Consider the following 27,058-nt stretch of genomic DNA (forward strand, 5'->3'; position numbering starts at 1 on the left):
ATAAGCACCATATATTTTCATGAACACAAATTCCCAAAATATACCAAGAGCTATCACATGATGCAGTGGTCTAGTTCTTAAAAATATGCTCCTAATATTTTACAATGTTTGTAAAAGTCCTTAAATCATTATGTGTTCAGGTGAAAAATTCTATATACAATTTACAGCTTTAAATAGGGTTGTAAACTAAAATTTGCTTCAATCATACTTTTTATTCACGGTCTGACAATTATTGGAACTGTATAAGAATGGAAGGCAAATCACTATTTCTTCCTCAGGCAAATCCCATATTATGGTTGCATGAAAGGCCATATTTGCAAAACAGATAACATATTCACATAAGGCAAACCAGCTGAAAGCTGAAAAATAATATTCTGCAATTAAAATTTGCTATAAAAGAAAAAAACCTAAACATACAGGGAAGTTATTAAAAAGAATTATACATGACAAAATTCACTTACAATATTGCAGCTCTTGTAGTAAAACTCAATACAGAATTAAACACCTACCAAATATTCTTTTATTTAAAAAAAAATTCTTTTATTGAAATCTAATTTATTAAGGTTGGTTTGTTACCTAAATATGAAAATTAAAGCAAAAGAAAAGCCAAACTAAAAAAAACAGTAATAATCAAAAATAAGCTAAGACTAATTAAAATTAAGCTTGCAAAATTAAATACGTTTTTAATAAAAAAAACAAATGAATTATTTTTTTAGTTATTTAAATACAAAATAAAATGAGCTAATCTGATGTAGCATATGTCAAAATGACTTCCAACTGCCAAAAATATAATAATCTTTACAAGATGCAAAATGATTGAAATGTCAAACAAGCAGGGTTTAAAAATATCATATTTTCAAAAACATCGAAAATATCCGATATTTTGATATGAATCGGATATTTTGATACATATCCGATATTTTCAATGAGCACAAACTTAAGTCTTTAAAACAGTAAATGCATCCTCAAATCACTCTTTATTTTCTTATATTGCTATTACAATATGTAGACTTAAAATTAAGGTTTATTTCATTATTTATATCTAGTATTTCATTTATCCTTTTATCAGTTTTAATGGAATTAATTTAGAATTAGCTGTTTTACTCATTTTTCTTCTCTTAGATACTTTTACACAGTTGTATGATTCAGAAATAAAAATATGCATTAGTCGGTGCAGTCATAAGATATGTTCTTTTTTTTCTTACCAGTGTTTAATATTTAACTAGGTACTTTTAATATGAATTAAAATTGTTACATTACTAATAACTTTATAAATATTTAAAAAAAAGGAATATTATATTACTTTGTTATATTAATGATATATTCATACATCATAAAAATATAGTACATAACTTTTTAGTTATTTTCAATAATGAATGAACAATATCAATATGATTAATATAATTTTTATATTGAAAGCACCACAGTTGAAACAATAAATATCGGATATACATCGACGAACCCTGCAAACAAGGGAAGCAAATTTTTGCAAATCAAGTTCACTATTGGCACAGAAAATAAATTTATTTAATTTTGCTAAATTAAATATAAAATATGCTAATCTAAGATAGTATATGTGAAAATAACATCCGATTGGTCAAAATGTTTAAATATTTACAAGATGCAAATAGATCGAAATTTCAAACACAAAGAGCAATTTTCCGTGAAGTCTGTTTAAATTTCAATGTTGTCATGGTTCCAAAAAATCCTTTAATATTTATGGAAGTTAAACATTAAATAAGCTTATCTTTGGTAGCAAAGGTCAAAATAAATTTGGACTGACAAAAACATCAAAATATTAACAAGATTCAAAAGGGTTGAAATCTCAAAAACTTGATGCAATTTTTGACGAAGTTCAAGCAAGTTCAATGTTGCCATGGTTTAAAACTAATTCCTTTGTTAATTATTGAAATTAAACAAAAAATAAGCTAACATAAGGTTGCATGTGTCAAAATAACTTCAGATTGTCAAAAACATAAATATTTACAAGATGCACACAGATTGAAATCTCAAACACGGAAGCAATTTTTCGTGATGCTGCATATAGAACATATGTTCAGAAAATTGCATTGATGAAATATTTAAAAGATATATCAAGCACATGGTAGTGATTTTTGAAAGAATTCAAGCACTAAAGAAACCTTTCAAACTTTTTCAAGGTTTTCAAGCACTTTAAAATGAACTTTTTTTAAAGCAATTTTCAAGGATTTTTAAGGGCGCACGAACCCAGTTTTTTCACTTGTGTTTAGAAAATCCAATTTTAGAGGTGGTAGAAATTTTTTGAAAAATAGAGTGATTTTTTGCAATTTTTATAACTTTTTGAAAAGGTGTTACAAAATGAGATTTTTCTAAAGTTTCATTTTTCTAAACTGATTCAGTAAAAAGTTTAAAACCCTACAACGGCCGATATCAGCAATGAATGCTTTTATAAAAGTCAGTCGCAAAGTTGGATGCTATGTGAGAGTCAGACATGTAGTTAAATGCTTACTGCAAGCAGAAATATTCTATCTCAAATCTTCAGCTGGGCATTTTCAGTTTCAGAGAAAACTTCACTGTAACTTTATCCTAAATAACGCCTATGTCATAATTATGGTAAAGTTAAATATAATAAAAGGTATTTGGACAGCTGATCAATGTATAAAACACAAATATTTAATAAACTACAAAACTAGGGTTTCCAATCCCGAAATCTCGATCACGAAGGATCCTTTTGATGACCTACGATGGATTTACTATTTATGAACACGATAAAAATAGAGTATGTTTTTCTGAGAATGAATTGGTCTTCTCATTTGAGATTTCAGTTTTCATACGTTCCTTAATTCAGAAAATGCTTAAAACTTAAAAGCATTTTCGAAAACCATCACTGAAATTCAAAATTCAGTAAATTACGCTTTAGAAAAAATAGAGAATGTGTATTACATATTCCAAAACCCACTGGAGTAGCCGGAATGCAATGTTGGAGCACTTCTGTAAGCTTTAGTAGTGCACTCAAATTCTTTAAACTACAAAAAGTGCACTCCAAAGAAGAAAGCAATGAAAAATCTGACTTTATTTATATATTCGTCACGACTACAATAGGGGCGACAGAAAGTTGTATGAAACAGTTTGACTCGCATGACAGTGCACAAGTTCAGCTGCTCATATTTTGAATTTCTCTTTAAAGTGAGAGGTAAAATTAGCCAAATTATCCAAACACTTTTACTGAGACTTTGACTTGGTGAAATGGTGAAATCAAGCAGTATTCATCCCTTGCTGTAATGAATCAAATTCACTGATACAATGACCAACGCTAATGAAGCAACAAGGTAAATTATCAATGGAGTTCAATTCGATACAGCAAAACACACATCCAAGAGGCATTATTTTTGTCCGGAATTTGCAGTTCTTGAGTCAGCATGAGGGAATAAAAAATCTATTTCAGAAGGTGATGAAGTTAATGCGGATCTTTTTCTAAATGTCCAATTATTTAATTTTAGTAAAACCAATTGCAGTGGAGCCACAGCACGTGTTTCAATCCAGCGCATTATTTTTACAGCAAAAATCCTTTACTATCCCATATGAGCGGCACACTTTTGCTTACCAAACGACAATTGCTGATTAGGATTTGACTTTGTAGTGCTTTACAAGTGCTGTATGGAATTTAAGAAGACTATCAATTCAAGTAATAAAAGCAGTCCTTCCTAAAAATCATAACCTTTTCTATTTGAAATAAAAATCTAAATTTTAGAAGAATAAAGTCAATCTTGCGGGATCCCGTGGGACTGACATCTTAGGATCCCGAAAAAAACAGGGAACTGAATTCGGTGCGGGATTGGAAACCCTATACAAAACTTCTCCTGAGGGGAAGGTATGACTTGTTTTTGGAGAAAAAAAAATTGAAGGGCATGGTTCTCAAATATATTGAAGACTGAATCTAATCGAGGGGGTTAACTTTTTTAAGTTTTCCTGTTTTCGAGATAAACCCAATTAAAACATAGTATACAATGAAAAATTTCAACGGCCTAAGACTGACATTGATATGAGAAATGATCTATAATAATGCTAAACTCTATTAGACACACAGCTGCTAGTTAAAGGGTTAGCACTACTAGTTAAAGGGTTCAAGTTAGCATTTTATTTCAACAGCAATAAAATACACAAGACATTGACTAGCTTTAAACAAAAATGCATGCAACTGCGGTTAATAGTGCTGCAATTGGTAAATGGTGATACTGTGATTTGCATTTTCTTCTACTAGAAGAACAAATTTAAAATTTGAAAAACATCTTCATTGTTCATCATATTTGCATTCATATAAAATATTTTGCTAATCACATTGCAGCTGAGATTTAAGCACCAGTTGCCCTAGGTTTAAAAAAAACCATACCTCAAACTCGGACCAAAAAAAAACAATTGTGTACCATGAAACAATTTTTCATGACATTCTGCTAAAAAGACAAGCTACACACCAAAACACCAAAAAAAACATTGCTTTCTAGAAATGGTATCACCATATTTTTCAACACCCCTTTGATAAAAATTAGTATTTTATCTTTTAAAATTAATGCATAAAACACTGCAAGCAGGCTTAGATTTCCAGCAAGTTTTTATTCAGTTAGTATATTTACGTAAAAAAACAAAATTTATATGTACTCAGAACACTTACCGAGTTCTTCACAATATACTCGATGTTTATAAAAGAAGTACATCATACCCATAGATGTAAATCCAATGACAATACAGAGAGATAGTTTCATTCTATATGACAATTTCTCCTTTAAAAAAAAAAAACTAAATATGAGTATTCTTTTCACTAATTAAAAATATTAATGTACAATACATTCAAGTATAATTGATTAACGTAAGACCTTGTTAAGTAAAGAGTTTAATCTTTTCATACTTAAATCAGAACTGAATTTTTTAAATTTTATTTCTGGCACTATTATTATTTGTTGCACTAAGCTGGCTTCTAAGTGATATTTCTATTAAAAATTAAGGAATAGAAGGATTTACCTCAAAAAAAAAACTTACAGAAAACTACTATAAGAGAACAATGATGCTTTAAGCCTAACAGGAATTTTCCTTCGATATGAATGAAAGAATATACATGTATGTAAATATATACGAGGGCTGTTTTCCCCCCAGCCTCCGATAGGCTATACAAGAAAATCTGTTGGTTAAAAAAAAATAACTTCATTGCTCAAAGGAGCTCTCCACAAATGATGTCATATCTTGAGGGGGTGGGGGCTTTGCAAAATTATGAGTGTGTGACAAGGGAGAGAGCTAGTAACAAGAAGTGAGACATCATGCATTTTTTATATGAACATATTTATGAAAACAGCATGACATGAGACAAAAGGGAGGAAAGGGGGTTGAAAAACTTAGTTTGTTGACAGTTCCAAAGCAATGCACCAATAAAGGCTACTTCTCAACATAATTACCATGAAGACAGAGGCATTTGTTATGTTTGTGAACAAGTTTTGAAATAATCTCTTCATAAAATGTTGCTGCCAAAGATTTGAAGTGAGCTGTGATGATTTCTTTGAGCTCCTGGTAAGTTTGTGGGTGATGTCACTCACAAGCAACAAATTTCATCAATAATTTATTTATGGTGAACCTTCAATATTCTTTAACCACTTGGTGAACTCGTTGAACAAGGTGGTCTGTAGCAACAAACTTGTATGCTTGATTCTTTTCATCTTGCACATTGGTTTGGCCATCTTCAAATTTTCAACACCATCACTCATAGTACTGTCTCAATATACTCAACTCATTCTTTGGCGAATTTCGGATGTACTTCTCATTTTTGACTGAAAGATTATGAGGAAGACTTCGCAATTCAGACTTGGCAGGAGATAAAATGGAAACAGCTCAACAAGAAACGGCATGTTGGACTCGTCAGCAACAGAGGGTAAAAAAAGGATAATTTTATTTTGCCTCAGCCTCCTGATGTATGCCTGGCCATCATAATGGATGATCAGAGGATAACAAAAAAAAAAACAGCCCTCATATAGATTTTAGATTCCTTTTACATACATGAAATATATTCACACTATGTTAGTGGATAATGTATCATTCACCAAAATCTTATAATGTATTCTATAATATTGGATAAGAAACTTCAAGTTCCTTTGATGTTTATAGAAAATATATGCAAAAAAAAACTCACTCAACATTTTTACTAAACCATTTGAGCTTAAACATAACTAAACTTGCTGCTAGAGTTATAACAAATTAGGCTTTTTGATGGTTAATCTCTTCAGACCTGATGTACCCAATTGGGTACATTTATTAAAAAAATTGTAATTTTTTTTTCTTTCAAAATCATTTAAAAATTACTAAACTCTACTGTAGATATTCTAGTTTCATTATTGTTCACTAAATGGTAGCATAGGTGACCTTTTTAAGGAATATTTCCCAGATAAAAATGGCAGCTGATAACTTGCTGAAAGCCGGTCCTTCTTGTGGAGTGAAAGGTAAATTATCTTTCCTTTGTAGTTATAATTTTCAACACTTAGGTGTTTCATTTTGTTAAGCAAGTTTTAAGCTTCAAATTGAGTTAAAAGAAATGAATTTGCAGGTTTTTTTAGTGTGACATTTTCTGGTTCAAAGAACATACCCGTTTGGGTACTTTCAGTCATAACATATCATTCAGTCAATTGCCATTCATATGGTATCTTTTACAGCTTTAGTAAACAAAACGGGTAAGATATGCCATACATTGTATTTAATGTGCAATGGACATAGTTCGTCAGTTATGCACGTAATTCCATAATGTCTTATTTTAAGCCTTAAAAAAAGTTACATGTTATTTTTTAAAAATTGTGTGTTTCTAAATGGATTTCTTTTATCAATTCTTATAGCATTTTTCTTTTGTCCTTGAAAGAGCACTAGTTTTCTCTGCATATGCATTAAAAATTTTAACATTTGCCAGTGCTGTATGTAAAAGACGGGCATATCCCCCCTCCTCCAAGAAATTTTAATAAACCAATGATTATGCCATAGATTTCACAAATGTTAATCATATTTGCTTGACAGCCACTGTGTCCACTGTTCTCAAAAGAAAATCTATATTCGTCCTTGAAATTGGCTTACTTTTAAAAATTTCCAAGTGATACTTGTACAACAATGATGCTAGGAGATTATGTACAATTATGCAGGTCAGAGGACAAAAAGACTTTAGTAAAATGGAAGGATATGAAAACGGTTTCAATGTTATCCACTTTTGTGGAATTGAAACATCCCATCATTGCAGAAATGAAGTAAGCCTAATCGCAAAAAGAATGATGTACCTTGACCCGCATGCATACGATTGTACAGCACATACATGGGTGGCATCGCTTTGTATTGCACAACTATGAGAACAAAGTGGAGAGCTGAGTTTTTGCCCCCTTTTTGGATCTTTGCGTTGTTAACAGTTGGGGTAATGTATGTCTGCAATCAAAAGAAAGACCAACTTACTTTACTTCTGTTCCAAATGACAGCAGCAGAACTGTTGATTAAAGAACAAATGATAATGAAAATCTGTTGGACGGCAAGTGTTATCAGAAAAATCCCAGAGTGAGGCAGAAAACAGGTGTCCAAAAAGACAAAAAGTAATTCCCTTGCCAGAAAATGCAACCAGATTTGACAGAATGAATTATTTACCAAAATCAACGAAGGGTGTAAACCATTCTTGGTGTAGAGTGGAAGGATGAAATGGAAAATATTGATTTAAATGTGTGAAATGTGATATACATTTATGTGCACTAAATAATTATGGCTGCTTATTAAATGTTGATGTGACTGAAACTGATTTATTGGTTTACATATTGTTTTACTTTTTTTTTCACAAAGGAAAGGTAAACACACCAGTAGTGGTCACTTCAAGGTTTATATTTGAAAAAATAGGATTCCTGGCCTTCAAATGGATTCAAAAGTGCATTAAACTGTGCAGGAGGAGGAACCATAGGGAAACCTGAAATAATTTTTTTTTCAAATATAAACCTTGTAGTGGCCACTACTAAAGCACTCTGAAGGACTGGCCACTCCCAATGTGTTTACCTTACAGTTAAAACTGTTTAAAACAATCTTAGTTAATAATCCATTATTATTTAGAGATAAGAGTATCACATTTTTAACGTATTCAAATCCCATCACCTTTTAATACATAGTGAAACTGATGAATAAGTGTGACTTGATGTTCCCGATTGGGTGCATTGATTTTCTCTGTCAAAAAGAATTATTTTTTAATTTTTTTATGTTATTAGAGTCTTAAGACGGTAATATAACCGCTACAAAATAATTTTTTGAACAGTGGTAGTCCCTTGGGTCTGAAGTGGGTAAAGTCAGAAAGATAAAAATATTTTTTAAAACCTGCATGTGACAGAAACCTTAAGGATTATTCAATTTTTACAGTTAAGTGATTCTTACTTTTGATTTGAAAAATCAACTTATATTCTGTAAGGAGCGGCGTTAAGCTTTACAAGGCGAGTTCACAAAGTTTCAAGACTGGTCTCAGAATAAAAAGAAAATAAATAAATATTTCTGTTCAGCATACTAGAAGTCTTTGAAATATAACCATTGGGTATCAACACACTGCTGCCATCACTTTTTTCATTATTCATGCGCTCATTGGAACTCTTCATGCAGTGCCTAACATTATCTACCATTCAATGTCAAGGGACATCATTAAAGCTGCATAAAATTATTGGAACCACGCAAATTGCTTCTTGTTCATGGGTGGCTTAGTTTGGCAAAATTAAAAATCGCCACCGGGACCAAGATTGGTACCGTAAAGTGGCTGTAACAATGTTGTCACGTTGAATTTGGGTATAATCCACCAATGGCAAGTGATATGAAAGAGGGCGCAGACAGTGAACAACCAAATTCAATCTTGTGGGGAAGAATTTTATCCTCTTTTATCTCTTGGGCAGACTTGATTTTTCAGGCTGAGGAGTCCTCCAGCGATTTAGACTTCCTGAGTTTTCGGCAGCGGTCATTGACATTGACTTACACCACAAGCAATCTGCTTACACCAGCATCAAGGCAACTGCCACTGGCATGGTAGGTTAGCTGACATCCCCCCCCCCCCACTACTTCACCCTATCAGTGGAACTGATCAATGTACCACCTCCAACCCCACCCCCCCACTCAGGAAAATATCAGTCTTGAATTCTTGTGAATGCACCTTGTACAATCAGTTAGTTCATAACAATTATTATACAAAAAGAGCTTCACCCTCTATTATTTTACAGCACATAATCACATAAAACACAGAACTACAATGAATATTACAAGAAGTCATATTTAATTTAACAGCGTAAATAGAACAAAAAATCAATCACATAAAACAAACTAAATAAAAAAAAATTAATATGAACATAAGTTCTTAAAAACTATATAAACTATGTTAAGTCACTAAACATACCAAATGGGTAGACAAGGAAGATTTAGTCAGATGACTAATGATGCAGGTACTTAACATGTAGGAAATTGAAGCAGCCATAAATGTTATGAAAATTTTCTCATGAACAGCTAAAAGTAATAAAGAAAAATATTTTAAAAATATAAAAGCTAATTTAAAAGAGGTGGAAAAAATCTGAAAAAAAATTATCATCACACTTTAATTAAAAGTTTTTTTTTAGATCATTTATTTATTTAATTTTTCTATTTTAGAATGTGCTGTTTTAAATATGAAATTTGTCTAACTCAACTTAAATTAGATAAGCTACCTGGTCTCTCTCTCTGTCTGTCTCAAGTGAGTTTGATTTCAATGAACAAATTAATTTTTTCAGACTCTTACAATATTAGTGTTGAACTTGCTTATAACGAGCCCTGATTTAAAGAGAACCTGTATTTAGTGAGGAAGTCGGAAAGATTTGGTTGGTACAATGTTATATCTTTGGGAGATAACTTGCTTTTAACAAGCAAACCCCACTTAGAGCGAGCATTTTTTTCTTTGGGATTCATAAAGTTTCTATTGCCTTCCAGCTAGGCATGTCCTTGGAAAAGTTCTTTCAATATTCTGAAGACAACTGAAAGATAGTGATGAGTCAGAAATCTAGAGAACAAGTGATGACGGTCCCTTTTTTCTATTTATGGGGGAAGAGGAGGTTTTGGAAAGTATATCTTTGATGAAACAAACGTTAGAACTTCCGAGGATACTGCAGCTTAAATTCAAGCTAATAGAGCTGGAAAAAGTAATGAATGAAATAATGACAACAAATATGAAGAATTTGAAACTGAAGAACCCTCAACCCATTCACTGACTTTTGATGTGCTTCTGCAAAAAACTTTCCTGTGTTATTTATTTATTCAAGTTATGCTTACAGATATAATTAAAATTAAAAATTAAACTAAGTATGTCAATAATTCAGCATTAATGCATATTTATACTTCTGGGATGGTGGAAGAACCCTGATTTAAACAGTGCACCAAAGTTCAAAATTAAATCTTTTTTAAGAATAGCATAATAAATAATGCATAAAAGTTAATATCTTTTACTTTGAATGTATTAACCCTAGCATCAATAACCAAACTTTTCCCTTACTCTCAATAACCAGGCACCCGGGTACCCATTTTGAGTTTTGAAGATGTAGAGCAGGAAAATAATTTTTTTTTCTGACACCTCTTCAATTTAAATGGAATTTTTTTCTTCCACCCGCATCATGGGAATTGTGTGTATTTACAGAAAAACGAAATGGCTTATTGTTTTTACAGCATTTTATGCTTACGTTTCACGTTAAATGGTCTGTTAGAAAAAATTTCTCCAGTTTTTTTTATTTGTAATACTGGATGTATTAGGTTGTACGCTTTGTTATTTCATAGAGAATTTGTAGTATTATATTTGTTAATACTGGTGATATTCAACTTACGGCCCCCGGGCTACACGGGACCCGCGAAACTCATACATGTGCACTGTAAAAACTATTCAGAAACATTCCTGGAAAATAATGGACTGCTGATATGCCCAATTTCTGCCAGTAACATATCTTGCAAAACTGGGAAAGTTTTCCGCTAAAATTCAGTAACCTTCTTGAAATTATCCTGGAAACTTCCTGAAAAACTCAGAAATCTTCCTGTTTAAAGTAAGCTTTGGTAAAATAATATAATAACTTGGCACCTTCGCAATTTATCAAAGAAGTTCCAATTGCAGTATTGCAAGCATGGCCAAAGCTAAGACAGACTTGCAAGTATCAATAATTTTACTCACCTGCAATTCTTGCAAAGCTATGTAGTCCATGGACTTATTCGCTCCCTAAGGGAGCTTAATCAGTCTGGCTGGACTGTAACCGAACTAAAGCCATAAATACACATAGTTAATCTTAACACTGGGAGCTGAAAATATTTTTCACAACAGTGAGAAGTCTGCATTTGTACAACTTGTAGCCATTCAGGAAACTTTTTAACAATAATACTTGATTTTTCCAGGAAGGGGATAAAAACCATTGAAATCCCGAAACGTTACCCGGGAATGCTCATTAGTGTTTCGGGATTTGTTTAGAGTGTGACCCGTTCCATCGAAAAAATTATGTGTCATTTTTATTCTCACTATCATTTGCTCAACCTTTGCTGTCACTGCATCTGACATTCTTGGGTATACTCAAAAAGAAAAAAAAAGACAGGCCATATCACTCATGGGCTGCAATAGTGGCACAACTCAAAAAATCACGTTTTGAGATAAGTGGGTTTAAAGTTTTCTTTGCTAAGGAAAATGCATAAGAAATGCATTTTACTTCTGCCATCTTATGGCCTAATATTGAATTACGAGTTGTGCTAGTATTGCTGCTGATAAGAATGCATTTTCATATTTACACCTGTTCTTACTCCAAAATGCATGGTTTTTGAGTTTTGTCACTATTGCAGCCCATGAGCGATATATTCCAACTGAAATATTATTGTCTACATCACAAGAGACATGAAGTAGCTAAATTGGGACCTCTGATGATGTAACAATATGTTCTTACAAAAAAAAAAGCCGTATCATTGCTTTCCAGTTCACATCATAACATAAGAAACTCTGGAGCAACCTAAAGATACAACTATTGTTTTATAACAAAACAAAATTTGGTGTTGACATGATTGATTAAATGCTTCAATAATTTCGAAGCATTTGATCGAAGAGGGATAAACAATTGGTGCAGTACCCTTAGAAATACAAACATTCATTAATGCATATTATGAGCATACTGAATTTCAGTTAAAATCTTAATAATATCTTTAAATGTAATTTGAATAAACGTCAATAATACGGAAAGTTTTTTGCATCTAAGACCTGCAGTGTGACTCGTATTTAATATGCAATGTTTTCAAGTGTTTAATTTATTAATATTTTTTTACAGGGTGAAAAAATTTTCTGGCATGGGAAGTGAGTTCAATACTTTGGTTTTACACACAAAAAAAAAGTTAAAAAAAATGGAAAAAAAATGTAAAACAAACCTTTGTAAAAAAAAATGTTTGTGAGTATTTTTTAGAAATTAGGGGAGGGAGGGGGACTTGCTACAAATTTTCCTGCTTTTCAACTGTACACTTCTCTAACCTTTCAGAAGAATATTAATGGTGAATACAATGCTTTTATTACTATCAAATATAAATAACTGCTATGTAACTGCCGAAAACTGAATAAAATTAGGGGGCGCAATATCAAGGGGGTGATGGGAGAAAACGGTGGTCATATATCAATTCAAGGACTCATTTTACATAAGAATCATCAAGAATGGGGTCAAAAGCATTTTGAAGGGGTATTTTTTGATGTGCAGTGTGAAGGGTATCCGGGTATCCCGGTTGTTGAACATAGAGGTATAAAAATTTTAAATGCTAAAAAACTCCCCACAAATTTTTTTCTGAAAACACGGTTACAACTTTCTTTCGTTCAGATTCATATAAATAACGAGGATTAAAAGCAATTTTACCAAGACTTAGTTAGAAAGGGTAAAAATTATAATAAAAAGTCTCAAAAGGTACCTGGGTACCCGGTCATTGATGCTAGGGTTAAACAGTATGTAATTCAAAAAGTATTTAAAAAGGAATACTCACGATAATTTTCTTTGTTTGAAATATAAGTAACACCTACAAGGGCCATAATTTCAGTCACATGAAACCAATAATTCCATGTTACTATATGCTGGTAAAGAGATTTAGAGTCATTATTTACATTTTTAGATTTTCTTATATAATGATTATAATAAACTGAAGCCAACAGTAGTCGTGGAGTTGAATGTAAAGCAACACCAATTCTCCAAATATATCTTTGAGGTGATATTCCAGTTATTGCACTAACAGATGGACAAAAATTAAAAACCTAAAAAGAAGAAAATTTAAATTTTAATAAACCGAGAATCAAATTCAAGCACAATATATGAATAGAATAGAATTACATTGGCACCTAGTATGAAAATTAATAATAGGGAAGATGTCCCAAATAAAGAAAATTTTAATTTTAATGAACTAAGAATTTCATTTAAGAAAAAAAAAATCGAACATAATAGAAATTACATGGGTACCTAATTTGAGAAAAATAATACAGAAGATTTCCAAAATGTTGCATATTCAGTACATTTCACGGCATTTCCGATGCACAGCTTAGGATATTAAGCTGTAAACTAAATAATGATCGTTAGGAATTATTCTTCTTTGAGTTCCAAAGCTCAAATTGCTTTTTAATGCAAACTAGTTTAAGTTAATAAGCAAAATTTGAAAATTTTCTTAGTTCTCATTGTCTACCAAGATTAGGAACACTTGTTAAAAAAATAATTTTAAAATGTTGATAAAACATGCATCATAATCTAGTTCAAAAGGGTAAGGTATTCAGGCAATAAAACCAAAAGTATTTTCTCTGCTCTCTACTTGTATATTTATTTCTCATTACAGTTAAAGCATAGACATACATGTGGTAGCTCAGAAACGAAAAAAATCTGAATTCCTTAAATTTGAAGATTAAAATTGCAGAACTACACCAATTAGTAAAAAATGCTTTTATTTTATTAATATTTCAATTCTAGAGAAACAGACATGTTTTAAAAAAAAAGATCAATCTATTCCCTAGATTACTTATTAGAAACTGTTTCCAATTAGTTTTATTTTTATCATTGCTTGTATGATTAACGAGTGTTTTATGAGACATATAGTGCATCTATATTTTTTCAGCTTAACTTTAATGAAAATAAAAAGAAATTTTACTTATTAAACTGTTAAATGCTTTCTTCTAGTTGAGGCCCTCTTTATAAACAATCAAGCATTTCCACTAAATTCATTCAGTAAAAATAGCCATTTCAACAAGCCTCATAACTAGAAAAATCAACGTCCTAGTGCCAAAAAAAGGCAATAGTTTTAAGAAAAACCAAATTTTTCGATGACAAAACCAGTGGTGGAGCCAGAAATTTTTGTAAGTGGGCTGTCAAGTTTCAGTGGGCAGTAAAGTGGGGGGGGGGGGAGGGGAATAAAAATTGAACCTTCAGAATGTAAAATTGCATAGTAATTAATATTTTTTTTGATATTCTTTCAAATTACCTACGCATGTATTCTAACAAAAATTATTGTCATGAAAAACATAAATATGCCATTTATTAATTCTATAGTATGCCGCTCATGTTCAAATTGTAAAATGTTTTGAATAAATAAAATTTCACATTTTTCATATTTAATGTGTTGAGAAAATTTCTTTAGGCTGACAGGTTACCAGAAGCTTAGAACAATCTGAAACTACAACTATAAAATCATTTAAACAAAATATAAAAAAATCACACACGGCACATGGCTAGAAGTGGAAGAGCACTCTGAGAAAATCAAGTTTTTGTTAGAGATGAATGTTCATCTGAGAGTGAACAAAAATGCAAATAAATACTACGCCAAAGAATGAATCCACTCACCTCTGTGAAGCATCGAAGAGAGTTTTTCATTTTTTACTTAACAAGACTAAGAAAGAAATGATTTTACATTGATTTCCTATACTAGATTATCAATACTAAAAATTTAAGTTCAACAACAATGAGTAAAGAGAAAAAGATTTAAATTCATTTTATTGAACCGATTTTACCCTCCATCATCTCTCATACATTTGCCAACAGCTGTGCAACTGATGAAGAGTGTTTCTGATGGGGGGGGGGGGGGAACAGCTGACCTTTGGACCCTCCCCTGAGTTGGCCCTTGAACAAATCCATATACTGTACTACATAAGTATACTCATATCGTATAGCAAATAGAATTTAATTGTACAGCATATATGCTATATTATATACGCTAAAATATATAAGTGATAACTTATACAAGTATATTTGAAATATGCATTCAAGCTCCAAGTTATCATAATTAAGATAAAATGTTGTTTGATCCTGAAAATTATTTAGTTATTACAAGCTTACTGGATATACTTACATCACAAATTGTAGTATTAACCAACTTGAAATTGAAAATCATTGATGTTATGAAGCAGAAAACCATTGACGCTAATGGCAAGACAACGGTCACTAAAGACAATCTTTTCAGACTTAGTCTAAACAAAGGACTTGAACTCGCTTCTGGAATATTTTTATTCATTTCTACAAAGCAGTACTTCACCTTTCCAGCTATTAAAAAAGAATACATTTGTTAAACTTTTAGCTAAAAATAAATAAAGTACAGAACCATGTTAAATTTTTCAAATAAATTCTAGGGTCATTGGAATAAACAAGAGGGTCATTTGGGTGCTAATGAATAAGAGAGGCCATAAATAAGGGGCCATTGGAATGAATAAAGCATAAGATTTATCATAGAATCTATTAACTTAATAAGAAAATATGAAATTCAAAAAAGACATCTTATGGGATTTTAATCAAGTAGTTTTCTACTTCGTAAACAGTGTTGTAGTAAGGGGGGGATGCAGTCGTAGAAAGCTGTATTCTGAAATACTTAGTTTTTTTACTGTAAAAATAATGTAATTTCAAAATGAATTGGCTTCAAGCCACCTTTTTTTAAATAAAATGTCAGATTTTAAAATTAAAACAGACATAAGTAATTTGAACTCTCTTTAACTTAACGGAAATTCATCAGCCATGACGTCTAAGGAGTGTTCCAACAAATGTTTTTTCTAACTACAAAACTGTTCTTACACACAAAGAGTATCCAAAATAAATTTTTTATTTCAGTAAATGCAGAACGAGTTAACGTTGCATGGATATTGTTATGTGTTAAAGCCCTTTTTTTTTTTTTTTGTAAGAAAAACAGTATCATTATTACTCTTCTTTCCCCAAAATAATAAAACTCAATGCTGGGCAATTCCACAAAAAATTGGACATGAGGGTGGAAATATAAAAAATATTTTATTACCACAAGTAATACATCAAATCAATGCTAATAACATGAGGTTTATGAAACTATAAAGAAAATGTTCATAAAATTAACCTTTTTGTTATTTTTTTGAGCCTAAAGTTACTGTAATATAACAAACTTGTATTTAAGAAAAACATAGTATTTTCATTCGACCAGGATTACTATTTAAAGCAGGAGAATTTTGTATGTGTGTATATATTACTATTTGGGACATTTGTCTATCATTTGGGACACTTAATTTTTCATAACAAAATATTTTTAGTATAAATAAAGTTATAAGGACTTGTTGTCACACCTGTCACAAAAATGTTGCTTAAGTTACCATAGCAAATGCATTTATCCATGGAAAAACATAAAACTTTCCAAACTTCTAATGTTTGCAGGTCTGAATAGGAGTACAATGTTTAAATTTGATCAAATATTTATTCTCTGGGAAAATTTGGCGTGACAGGTGTGACAAACGTTGGTGATGGGTTTGACAAAATCATTGGGACACAGGTGTGACAGCATTTAAAATAGCTTTTCAAAACTTTCTAAATGAAATAGGAGATGAAACCATTTTATTTCTTAGCCAATTAGCATTGTAGTTTTTAAAAAAAATCAGAAAATCTTATTTCATGACAGATTTGAATTATTTGTATTTCAATAATTTTTTGGTTATTAAGTGAGTTACTTTTATTTAATTCTTAAAACATTTCAAAGGAGTAAAATAGCTTTAAAGGAAGTAAATAATCAGTTGCACATTTCCATAACTACTCTGTTTTATGAAAATGCCTCAGTCAAATTTTTTTCATAGGATAAAAAAGTAATATCGGAGACACTAGAGTTATACAACAAGTAAACTTTGCCCAAAATTATGGCACATGTTCTCAGGATGCAGTATAAAGTCTCAGTCATTAACCAATTATCACATTTACAAGTTGTGCATGATTAAAAGATAATACAATTTTCTCTTTTATGGAAGTAAGTTACTGCATCATGACAAAAATATGCTCCATGGGACATTTTAAAATGCTAGCATAACTGATCTGAAAATGGAATTGTCTTAACCATGAAAAGAGAAAAAATGTTCTGATTACTGTAGAGCTCAATCAAAAAATGATGTATAACAATCAAACTAATGCTTGTTTCCAGGACAGGGGATTTTCAACTGACATGAGATTAGAATTTTTTTACCATTTTTGTATAGAACGCGACAGTGGTCGTATTTGTGGGAAACTAAATACAGTCAACATTGTTAAATTGAGCTAAGTCAAATCAAACTGCTTTTCATTTACTTAATTGTGCAGTGAAGATGACAAGAATTGATCTGCATATTAAAGCAAACACTGTCTGAGTGAATATCGTCTGCAAGTTAGAATTAATGAAGAAATGAAGTTCAGAGAAGTGACAACTTTTGAGAAAGCAGCTCTGATAATGTTTAAGCTGAACAGACTGCAAAGTTTACATTGTAAAATGTAGTTATCACTGAAACTCAGATGCTATACCTTACTCCCAGTCAGATTATATTAATACCTGATGCAGCAATTATTTTCCTTTTCACTACCCACCAAAGGCAATGTAGTACAAAGCATTACATTATTAGTATTATGTTACTGTTTTACTATTAACTTTAAAAAGAAAAAATAAGCAAAGATATGAAAGCTATGCATGACCCTGTTGATTTTCCCCCGTAAAAGGAGATATTTATAAAAAGAAATTGTAATTATCAAAAAAAGCTACATATGACCTAATTTCATTAGCGGCCATTAAATACCTGCTAAACTAAATGTACACCCAGTATTAGCTCTTTTTTCTTATGAAATCTAATTTCTATTCACTATTGTCAAGTTTGTCATCTGTACTGAACACTATTCTTTTAGAAATTGCTCATCCAAGTAGCAGATTTGCACTGTGTCACACCCGTCACAGCACTAAAAAAATTCCGGTTTAGTTTAAAATTTAGATTCATCATAAATATCATGTATTAAATTTCATTTGAATATCTTTTAAAGGAAAAAAATGCTATAGTCATGAAACATTAAAATATTCACAGGAATTTCTTCGAAATATGAGTGCAGGCGAAAACTTATATCTTGCAAAGGTCACAAGATTTAAAAAATTTCTTTAAAAAAAATTGAAAAGCCCTACAGTTTTGCTTCAACTCAATTATTCAAGCAAATGCATAGTTAAACATGATTAAAATACTTTGTTAGTATTTGGTAACTGATTTAGTGTTTAAAATGTTGGTTTAACCATTAAAAATAGTGTCTGAATGTCACACTCATCACAATGGACTTGCCCTGCTCTCATGTTGCCAGGCTGAAGGTTGTACCATTATTTTGATCAATTGTTAGCACCCATTTGTACAGCGACTACAATGCTGAATATAATTCAAGAGATCAACAAGTTCCGTCCAGAACTAAACGAGCCTACTATCCCATAAACCAGCATGGACTTTCTAGTATCTAATCAATATTCTTTAAATTAGCTTAGACTACAAATTATGTCAAACATAACGTTTTAACATTTTGAGCCAATTGATAGAAACAAAATATTCCTTGCTCATCTAAAGAAATAGATACATAAAAAATAAATAAATGCACAAGTAAAGTAATAGCATCTTTAAAAAACAAAGCAGCTAATTTTGTTCCCCCATTAAAAAAATCTTTAATCACTTTCAAAAAGAAAAAAAAGAATTAAAAATAATAAGCTCATTAAAATAAATACATTATATAAAAAAAAAATTGTTTTTCCCCTGTTGCCAAAAAAATAATAAAAATGAATAAATATACTTTAAAAAATATATGTTCTTCATCAAGAGCTTTTTCCAACAAAGTTTGTTTGAAACAACCTCGCTTGCACAAGTTTGGGATTTATATTTGCCTTGAATTTCCCTGAAGACACTAATGTTAAGTTTTTTTTAACAGTTCAAAATTGAACAAAAATTTGTTCAAATCAAAAAGTGAAATGTGGGAATGAGGTGTACCTGCCGAGATCTTCAATTCAATTAAAAGATATTAGGGGGGGGGACAGATAGACAAACACACTTTCCCCATCTCAATACCCTTCTTTCCAATTTTTAATTTTTCAATATTTATTAAAATATTTTATTTATTTTTGACTTTTTTTTTTGCTTTTAGCAATAATTTTAAAATGCATTAAGCCTTTTGTCATGCCTTTTTCTACTTTCTTTGATTTTTACTGAGAAAGTAGGCTAAAAAAGAACAACTTAAGACTAGGACTCAATTAAATACTGACATGAACTTAGTCAAAATAGTAAAGACGACACTGAGAAATATACTGTTAACAAGATCTGAACCCTAAGACAATTGTTTGGGGGACAGTTCCGAGAAAATGTTCTAGACATGGCTCTTAATGTCTTTTACCTAACCAACTCAGCAAAAGTTTAAAGGTTACATACATTTTTAGCATTTTCTCTCTTGCAACCACAGTGGTGTGAAATGCACAAATATATGACAACTGTTTCCAACTTAGAGAAACATTTCCCCCACCAGTTCAAAAAAAAAAAAACATATTTTGCGACTTCTTTTTAGAGCAACCAATATTGTTTACTGCTTTCACAATACCATGGCTAGCATCTGCTCCTTTTATAGGCATTGTGATTGGATAGTAGATAGCAAGGCAGACCATTCATTGTTACTGTTGGAAAAAATATTTTGAGCCTTTTTATTCTAGCTTCTGTAAATGAATTATATAACTCATGAGGAATAAAATCCATGAAAGCTAAATTTTTGAGGAAAAAAATTGTGCCTCAGGTAAAAAATATTGTCTGCTTTTTCCACATGTAAAAATAAACGTTTATGTATGTTTCTATGTTTTCATCTGTCTCTCTCCCTTTTCTTTTTCAGTAATTTCTTTCAGACTCGATATTCTTTGTACTAGTTATTTCTGTATATTCTTGATACATTAGTTAATTGCTTAGAAATGGTAGTTATGAATGATTATTTCTTCTTAGATATCTAACTTAAGAACCTTGCTTGCCAAAGATATTCAAATGAGGAAATTGTTTTTCATTTTGTCTGCTTTATAAAACAAATAGTTTTTTTTTTTAACAATTTTTAATGGTACAGTAAAATCTCTCCAATGCGGACAGGAACGGGATAAATTTTTTTGTCCGCAATAGAGGGGTGTCCGCAGGACAGGGGTTTAATAATGTCATTTGCCTTGGAATTGGGGAATTAAAAATTGTCTGCATAACAGGGGTGTCCGCATTTGAGGGATGTCCGTTAGGAGGAGTTTACTGTATCTTTTATTTAATGTGACAATTTCTATTTATATTTTTTCCATTTGATTGCTTTAAACTTTGTACATTATATTTAACAACACTTTATGTTATACAGCTTATAAAACATTATTTCATATAATATATAGGATTAAAAAAATACTCAGAACTTTATACAGGATGTTCCGTTTTAACCTGCAAGACCTCTATTTTTGCAACCGTTAGTCCTAGATCCATACTTCCAATTGCAAAAATGTTCAACATCAGATACAGGGTTAAGGTATTGAAAGTTTGAAGCAAAAATAAAAATGATTCAAAAAATACAAAATTTAACTTTTTATACGGGCCCTAGGTATGTGGCTATAATGTGAATTTTTTTTCCAGTAAATAATTTTAGACATAACAGGAATTCTTTGCCTGCAACAAAAACATTTTCAGAAGGGAATAGCAGTGTGAAAGTATCGACATTATTATTAGCTACAAAAAATATTTTTTTCTTGAATGGACCTTCAACCATTTAGCATCACTGGCAGCGAACGTACTAGTCAGAACATAGCTGTATACAAGCAACTATTCCGCAGTTACCGTATTTTTTTTCATTCTAAATGAAATTTGATGAATTATAATGACACCTAAGAGCACTGTTCCATCTAAAGTGCGTCAAGAAAGTTTCTGACAATTAAAGAAAAGCTAAATGTTTTTGATGTGCTGGAACAACTAAAAAGTACGTCAAAAGTAGCAAGAACAATAGGGTGCGAGTGAATCTTTCATATGCACAATTAACAGCTAAGAAAAGGAAATCTTCAAAAGTTCGCCGAGTAGTGTCTAAGCAAAATCCAAAAATTATGAAAATGGAGGCTGCTTTTGTATTGAGAATTTAAAAAACCAGGAAGAGGGGTGTTCCCATCCTAATTGAGCCAATTTTCAAGGCTAAACTTGATTTTTGTTTCTGCAGTGACGTCATCTTCAGTATACGGATTAAATGTGCTTGCAGTAACGTCATCTTCGGTATACAGCTGCATTCGAATAGTAGAACCGGTGAATTCTTGATCTGATTATTGCACTGTTCTCATTTTTGCTAAATTCATTGTGCGAATGTTGATTTTCTTCTTATTTTGAAAATTGCTTGGTGAATTTGGCGATAAACAATGTAGTTGTGGATTATTTGTCATTTTAGTTAAAAAACATGATTACTGATTATTTGACATCAGACAGGAGGGAGGGGAGGTATTTTTTTTTTAAATTCTAGAAGGGTTTTTTTTTCCTTTTCTCAGACGATAGCTTTTCTGTAGTTAAATTTTTCATACGGGGTGCAGGATTTCCTTTTTGTCTTAGATGTAACAATTTTTTTAATTGTGTTGTTTTTCTGCTGGGGAGTTGAATCCTTTTTCGTACGGGATAAGGGATTACCTTTTTGTCCTAGATATACCGTGGTTTTTAATTGCAATTGCTTATCAGTCAAAGTTCGTTTCACTCGCTAATTGGGTGGGTTTCTGAAGTGAGGTCACTTCTGCTGGACGTTTCGTTGTATCTATTTTATGTTACATATTTGTGTACTTAATTTAATTGGCATAAAAAGGTGAATGACACAAAACGCAACTGAAAATAGGTATAGAAAATACAAAAAAGATAGATATTGATTAATTAATACCGCAGCCAAATTTAATTAAACAGCTGCTGTAGGCATCAAACTTGGCATAAAAACAGGGGGGAGGGGAGTGGATTTTTTTATTCAACAGACTTCCTTTAAATTGTTAGCACGGGCATCACCGTGCAGGTACAGCTAGTTAAAAAATATATTAGAATAACTATTTGATCACGCAGCATAAATCATAAACATCTTCATTTTTTAAAGTTACAAATATCATTATTGGATCTACTGTATAGTATTATTTTAGTACATCATTTTATTTTTACGGCATACTGTGCGTACCATACTGTTTTTTTTTTACGTCTTTCTTTTCCGTTGATCACTCATTTTGTGCATCGTAGCAGTATTTTATGTTGATTAAAAGTTCTTTTATAAATACAAACAAAAAAATCAGACCTTTATGTAAAAAACGGTAATGCATAGTTAAGGAATTGTTTAAAACAGTTTGAGGTGGTCTTAAAAAGTGTCTAAAATAATTTAGTATGTTTTTAAAAAAAATTTACATACTCTTTTCCACAACGCGAAATTTCGACTTACATGAGGGGTCTTGGAATGCATCTCTCGCGTAAGTCGGGATTCAACTGTAAACATAAATTTTTGCAAAACAAGTCTTCTATATAGAAACAAAATAAATTAAATAATTAATTTAAAGAGGAAAAAGGTAATCTCTTACTTAAGATTATCTAATTTCATTTTCTTTGTTTAATTTTAGAACACAAAGTTATATTAACTTGAAGATGTCAATGATATTTATTGTACTTCTTCTTTGAAATGTATGGTATTGGTTTAACAGGATTCTTTTCTTTTTGGAATTGTTTTATGTGATGCAGTGAAGAAAAAATTACTTTTCATTCCAAGCAAATATAGATGGAACAGTGCACAAAAGTGTCATATGTCTAATTCTTTCAGAATCCAATGTCTGTTTAGGAAGTAGAAGAATTTTATATTCTCATACAACATTTAACACATCTTTTGCTAAGTTTAATCTGCATTAATTTTCTCAAATATTAAATAATTAATTTTTCTTTTGATCTTTAATGGACAATAGGCTAATGATGAATACTAACTGCAGTTTTTAATTAAAGATGGTTTATCAATTAAAATGAATTTTAAATAATATATTGATCTTTAAACTTTGAGATTTTTATTTTAAGCACAAACGAAAATAAGTTACAACATTTGCAAAATATTTATCCCTAAAATTATAAGAGAAATTATTTCCGTTATGCAGTTTAACTTACACCATGAGGTGGCCAAACGTACTCCGAGAATAGGGCAAGTTGGTCCACTTTACAAGGTTTAGTTAAAAAATTAATATAAAAAGGTTAATCAATTTCACATTTTTAAAAAAAATCCGGTATGATGAGAAATGTTAGTCAACTTATTGTAGAAAACTGAACCGCTCATTAAATTTTTGAATGAGATAAAAAAAGAGAAGTAGAAAAGTAGACCAACGTGTCCCCAATTATAAAAATATATATATATATATTTATATATTCTTTTTTTTTAATGACAACAAAAGATTTACTGGATTTAGAATTCACTATGTTCTCAAAGGTAAGATTAATAAATTTAATACAATGACACTTCTATAAATTTTCTAACCTGTACATACGTAGACATTTAACCTGAAACAAGACAAACCCTTATGAAAAATCAAAAGTTGAAAAACTTTTTGGAAAAAAATGACCAATTTTTGAAGTGCAGCACCTCAGAAAATGTTGGTGGTACAGTGCAGAGATTAAGCTTAAATTATTATAAATCTAGTTTACTTTGAAAGTGATACTTACACCTAATAAAAAAAAAAATGTATAGCTTAGGAGCTAAACAATGAAACCTAAAAATGCTCCTTAAAACATATAATTGTTTTATATGTATAGCAAACATAGATTTTTTAAATGTGTAAACTTGAATTCACACTACCTTAACTCAACCAGTGGAGTAGAAAAGGGGGTAGTCCCAGGGTCCAGACCCTTCCCTTGAAATTCTGAATTAAATTCCAACACTGAAAATAAAAGTTTTTCTCTTCTATTTAAGATGTTTTTCATCAACTAATCAATTTTATGTATGCATGACTACCTCAAATTACAACCAAACTCCAATCAATTTTATTTACATTCTGAAGTACCAGAGTTGCCTATTAGCACAAATGCTACACTTCTGAACTAAATCAAACATTTTAAACAAATCTGAACTACAAGTTTAGCAAAATTAATGAATAATTTGGCTGGACTATTTAAAATACTTCTAGCAATAACATAATTATCTTAATTAACAGATAACTGCTAACAACTTTGGTTAGCACTTTGAATTACAGTATAACCTTGATTTAAGGATTGTCAAGAGACTGGGAAAAGTTATTGTTAAATCAAGGATATCGTTAAATCGAGCAGTATAGATATTTACTACAGTCAATTCCGGATCAGTAAAATGTATCATTAAACTGAGGATATCATTAAATTGGGTATTATTCAATCAAAGTTATACTGGTATTTAAAAAATTATGCCTAAAGAGTATTTTAACAACTAAAACCAAAAAGCTAGCTGTAATGACATAAAACTTTTGTATCCTAACATTTATCCCTGCTTCTCTGTTTGCAATATGAGACTTAATTTGCAATACTGCTTTCTTCACTAATGAATTTTATAATTCTTTTATACTATACAATATTTTATTTTGTGTGACATTTATCGACACAATCACGGGATGCGGGAGCGTCCCGCCTCGCCAAGGAAACCAAACGTCAGCAGCCAACAGAAGCAAATCCACCGCCAAAGACGAAAGAAAATAAAAGCGACCAAGAACAAGATTACGCGACAAACCTTAAAAACACAAAACAGCGTTGTTTCAATTGAAATTTTTCTGACTTGAAGTTCTCATTTCTAAACATACAGACAAAGTAATAATATCAATGCAAAATGATGTGATATCTCATCAAAAACAACCCTGTTGTAAAAATTTCCCCGCCAAGAAAACCTTTAACTTTTCCGCACAAAAAAAGAAATCCTGCATCCTAAACCCAAAAACCCTCAGCCATAAAAAGTTATATCTAGTTTGCCTGCCAAGTATCTGCCAAACTATCATCCTCCCTCCTCTCCTTTTTCATCACAGCTACTTCCATTAGAACCTCCGTCTAATGGAGGTAAGCTTTTTGCTCACCAAGCAACCACTTCACTTTGAAAAGCTTCCCGCAAAACAAGATAAACAATTTAAAAGATCTATCCATATTTCTGAGGAGTTGAAGGTGGGAAGAGGTTATAATGGAAGTAGCTGTGATGAAAAAGGAGAAGAGGGAGGATGATAGTTTGGCAGATACTTGGCAGGCAAACTAGGTATCATAACTTTTTATGGCTGAGGGTTTTTGGGTTTAGGATGCAAGATTTCTTTTTTGTGCGGAAAAGTTAAAGGTTTTCTTGGCGGGGAAATTTTTACAACAGGGTTGTTTTTGATGAGATCTATTTTACTCGATGCAACTTCAGGATTAGTCAAAAAATAAGTATAAAACAAAAATTGTTGATCTTTGCCAATGCTGATATATCTATATGATGTATCTATCTATAGCAAACCTGTATTTCCAAGGATTTCAGTTTATGTACACAGCATAGTCAAGAAGAGAAGTAAGGATCCTGTAAAATAAAAATGTATTGTAAATTGCGTGCAGTTTTTTTTTTTTTTTTTTCTTTTTATAATAATATTTCTCATCCAGAAAAGCATAATTTTACAAAGAAACGGAGGATAGGCACTAAATAAGTGAGTGAATGCAGTAGATTTACTTTTTTTGTTCTACTACATTTAAATATAAGATAAGTTAGAAAAAAAATACTTGATTATTCTGTTCATTTCTAAATATCGGTAAAAAATATTCTGCAACAGTAACTCAGTTGCCTACATTTAAATATGGTCAACTCTTGATAACTCGAAGTCTTATAACTCAAATATTCCTTTATCTCGAAGTTTTCATTGGGCCCAAAAATTATCTATGTTTTCAACACTAAGCTGTCTCTATATTTTGAAGGTAACAACTTTGAAATCAAAGCTCTTCTGAAAATTTTGTTTATTCCATGCAAAAAAAATCCAGCAAAAAACATACAATTTTTTTTTTAAATCCATCTACACAGTGCTTTGCTTTGTCAATTTGCATGAGAGAGGAATTTATTCACAAAATACTCAGTGCACCCCCTAAACGGCGTCCCCCCCCCCCGATTCTGCGAGATGAGCGTCAGCCCCACATCGTGTCCTTTCCCTTCACACCTTGACGAGGAATCAGTACAGCGTTGCTGGGCTATTCCACCGTCACGTGCGGGACAAAAATACGCTTAAATTTCATTAACATTTCGTCATATCTCTTAATATTTTAATGAAGAAGGGGTAAGCAATTCTTTTTAATCTTTACATTTGATACAAAGATACTCCTGACACAATTATATTTTTATTGAACAATTTTGTTATCTTAAATAAAATTTATTTACATTCGTCATGTGCGGGACATCCAAAGTCCACCTCTGGTAACTTGCCTATGAATAAGCTAATATTTTTGCTCTATTTAATACAGCACTGACGAAACAAATTGTAAATTTTGAAAGCGATTGTTCCAACGTAAAGGAAACATAGCTCATTAGTTTAGAAATAATTATTTAAACCATTGAAAAAAAAACATGTGCATGCCCATTCCATTAAAAATGGTCATTTTGTCCTGCACGTGACGGTTCCTCTATTTCATAAAAAAGAAACAATTTTTGAAGAAAGTTTTTGCTTAAGAAGTCACACATGCGTTTGTGATTTCTTCAGCAACAAAATGTTGTTCATCATCCTTTTAAATAATTATTTTTCATGAAATGTTTGAAGCGTCACGGGCGGGACAAAATTACCGTTTTCCGTGGAATGGCCCTGCTACATTAAGTAAAAAGTTACT

The 27,058-nt window shown here is 31.2% G+C and overlaps 1 protein-coding gene across 1 annotated transcript; it reads right to left on the reverse strand.

The window, feature by feature from the left end:
* Window positions 1-198: 198 nt before the first annotated feature.
* LOC129219142 (post-GPI attachment to proteins factor 2-like) lies at window positions 199-15,498 on the reverse strand. Its single transcript, XM_054853462.1, has 5 exons — window positions 15,337-15,498; window positions 13,000-13,264; window positions 9,392-9,498; window positions 4,649-4,757; window positions 199-359 (listed from the first exon to the last, which is right to left on the reverse strand). The coding sequence occupies exons 1-5, from the start codon at window positions 15,496-15,498 to the stop codon at window positions 199-201; spliced, it is 804 nt and encodes a 267-aa protein (XP_054709437.1).
* Window positions 15,499-27,058: the final 11,560 nt, after the last annotated feature.

This window comes from Uloborus diversus, chromosome 3 (genome assembly GCF_026930045.1).
Source record: "Uloborus diversus isolate 005 chromosome 3, Udiv.v.3.1, whole genome shotgun sequence".
In the NCBI taxonomy this organism is placed as follows: domain Eukaryota; kingdom Metazoa; phylum Arthropoda; class Arachnida; order Araneae; family Uloboridae; genus Uloborus; species Uloborus diversus.

Excerpts from the sequence above, each read along its gene's own strand:
- LOC129219142 (XM_054853462.1), bottom strand. The coding sequence starts at position 15,498 with ATGAATAAAAATATTCCAGAAGCGAGTTCAAGTCCTTTGTTTAGACTA. Across the intron at positions 4,758-9,391 it reads CTTCCTTGTCTACCCATTTG|GAGAAATTGTCATATAGAAT; the intron begins GTATGTTTAGTG and ends TTTTTTTTAAAG. Across the intron at positions 360-4,648 it reads AGTATATTGTGAAGAACTCG|CTTTCAGCTGGTTTGCCTTA; the intron begins GTAAGTGTTCTG and ends ATTATTTTTCAG.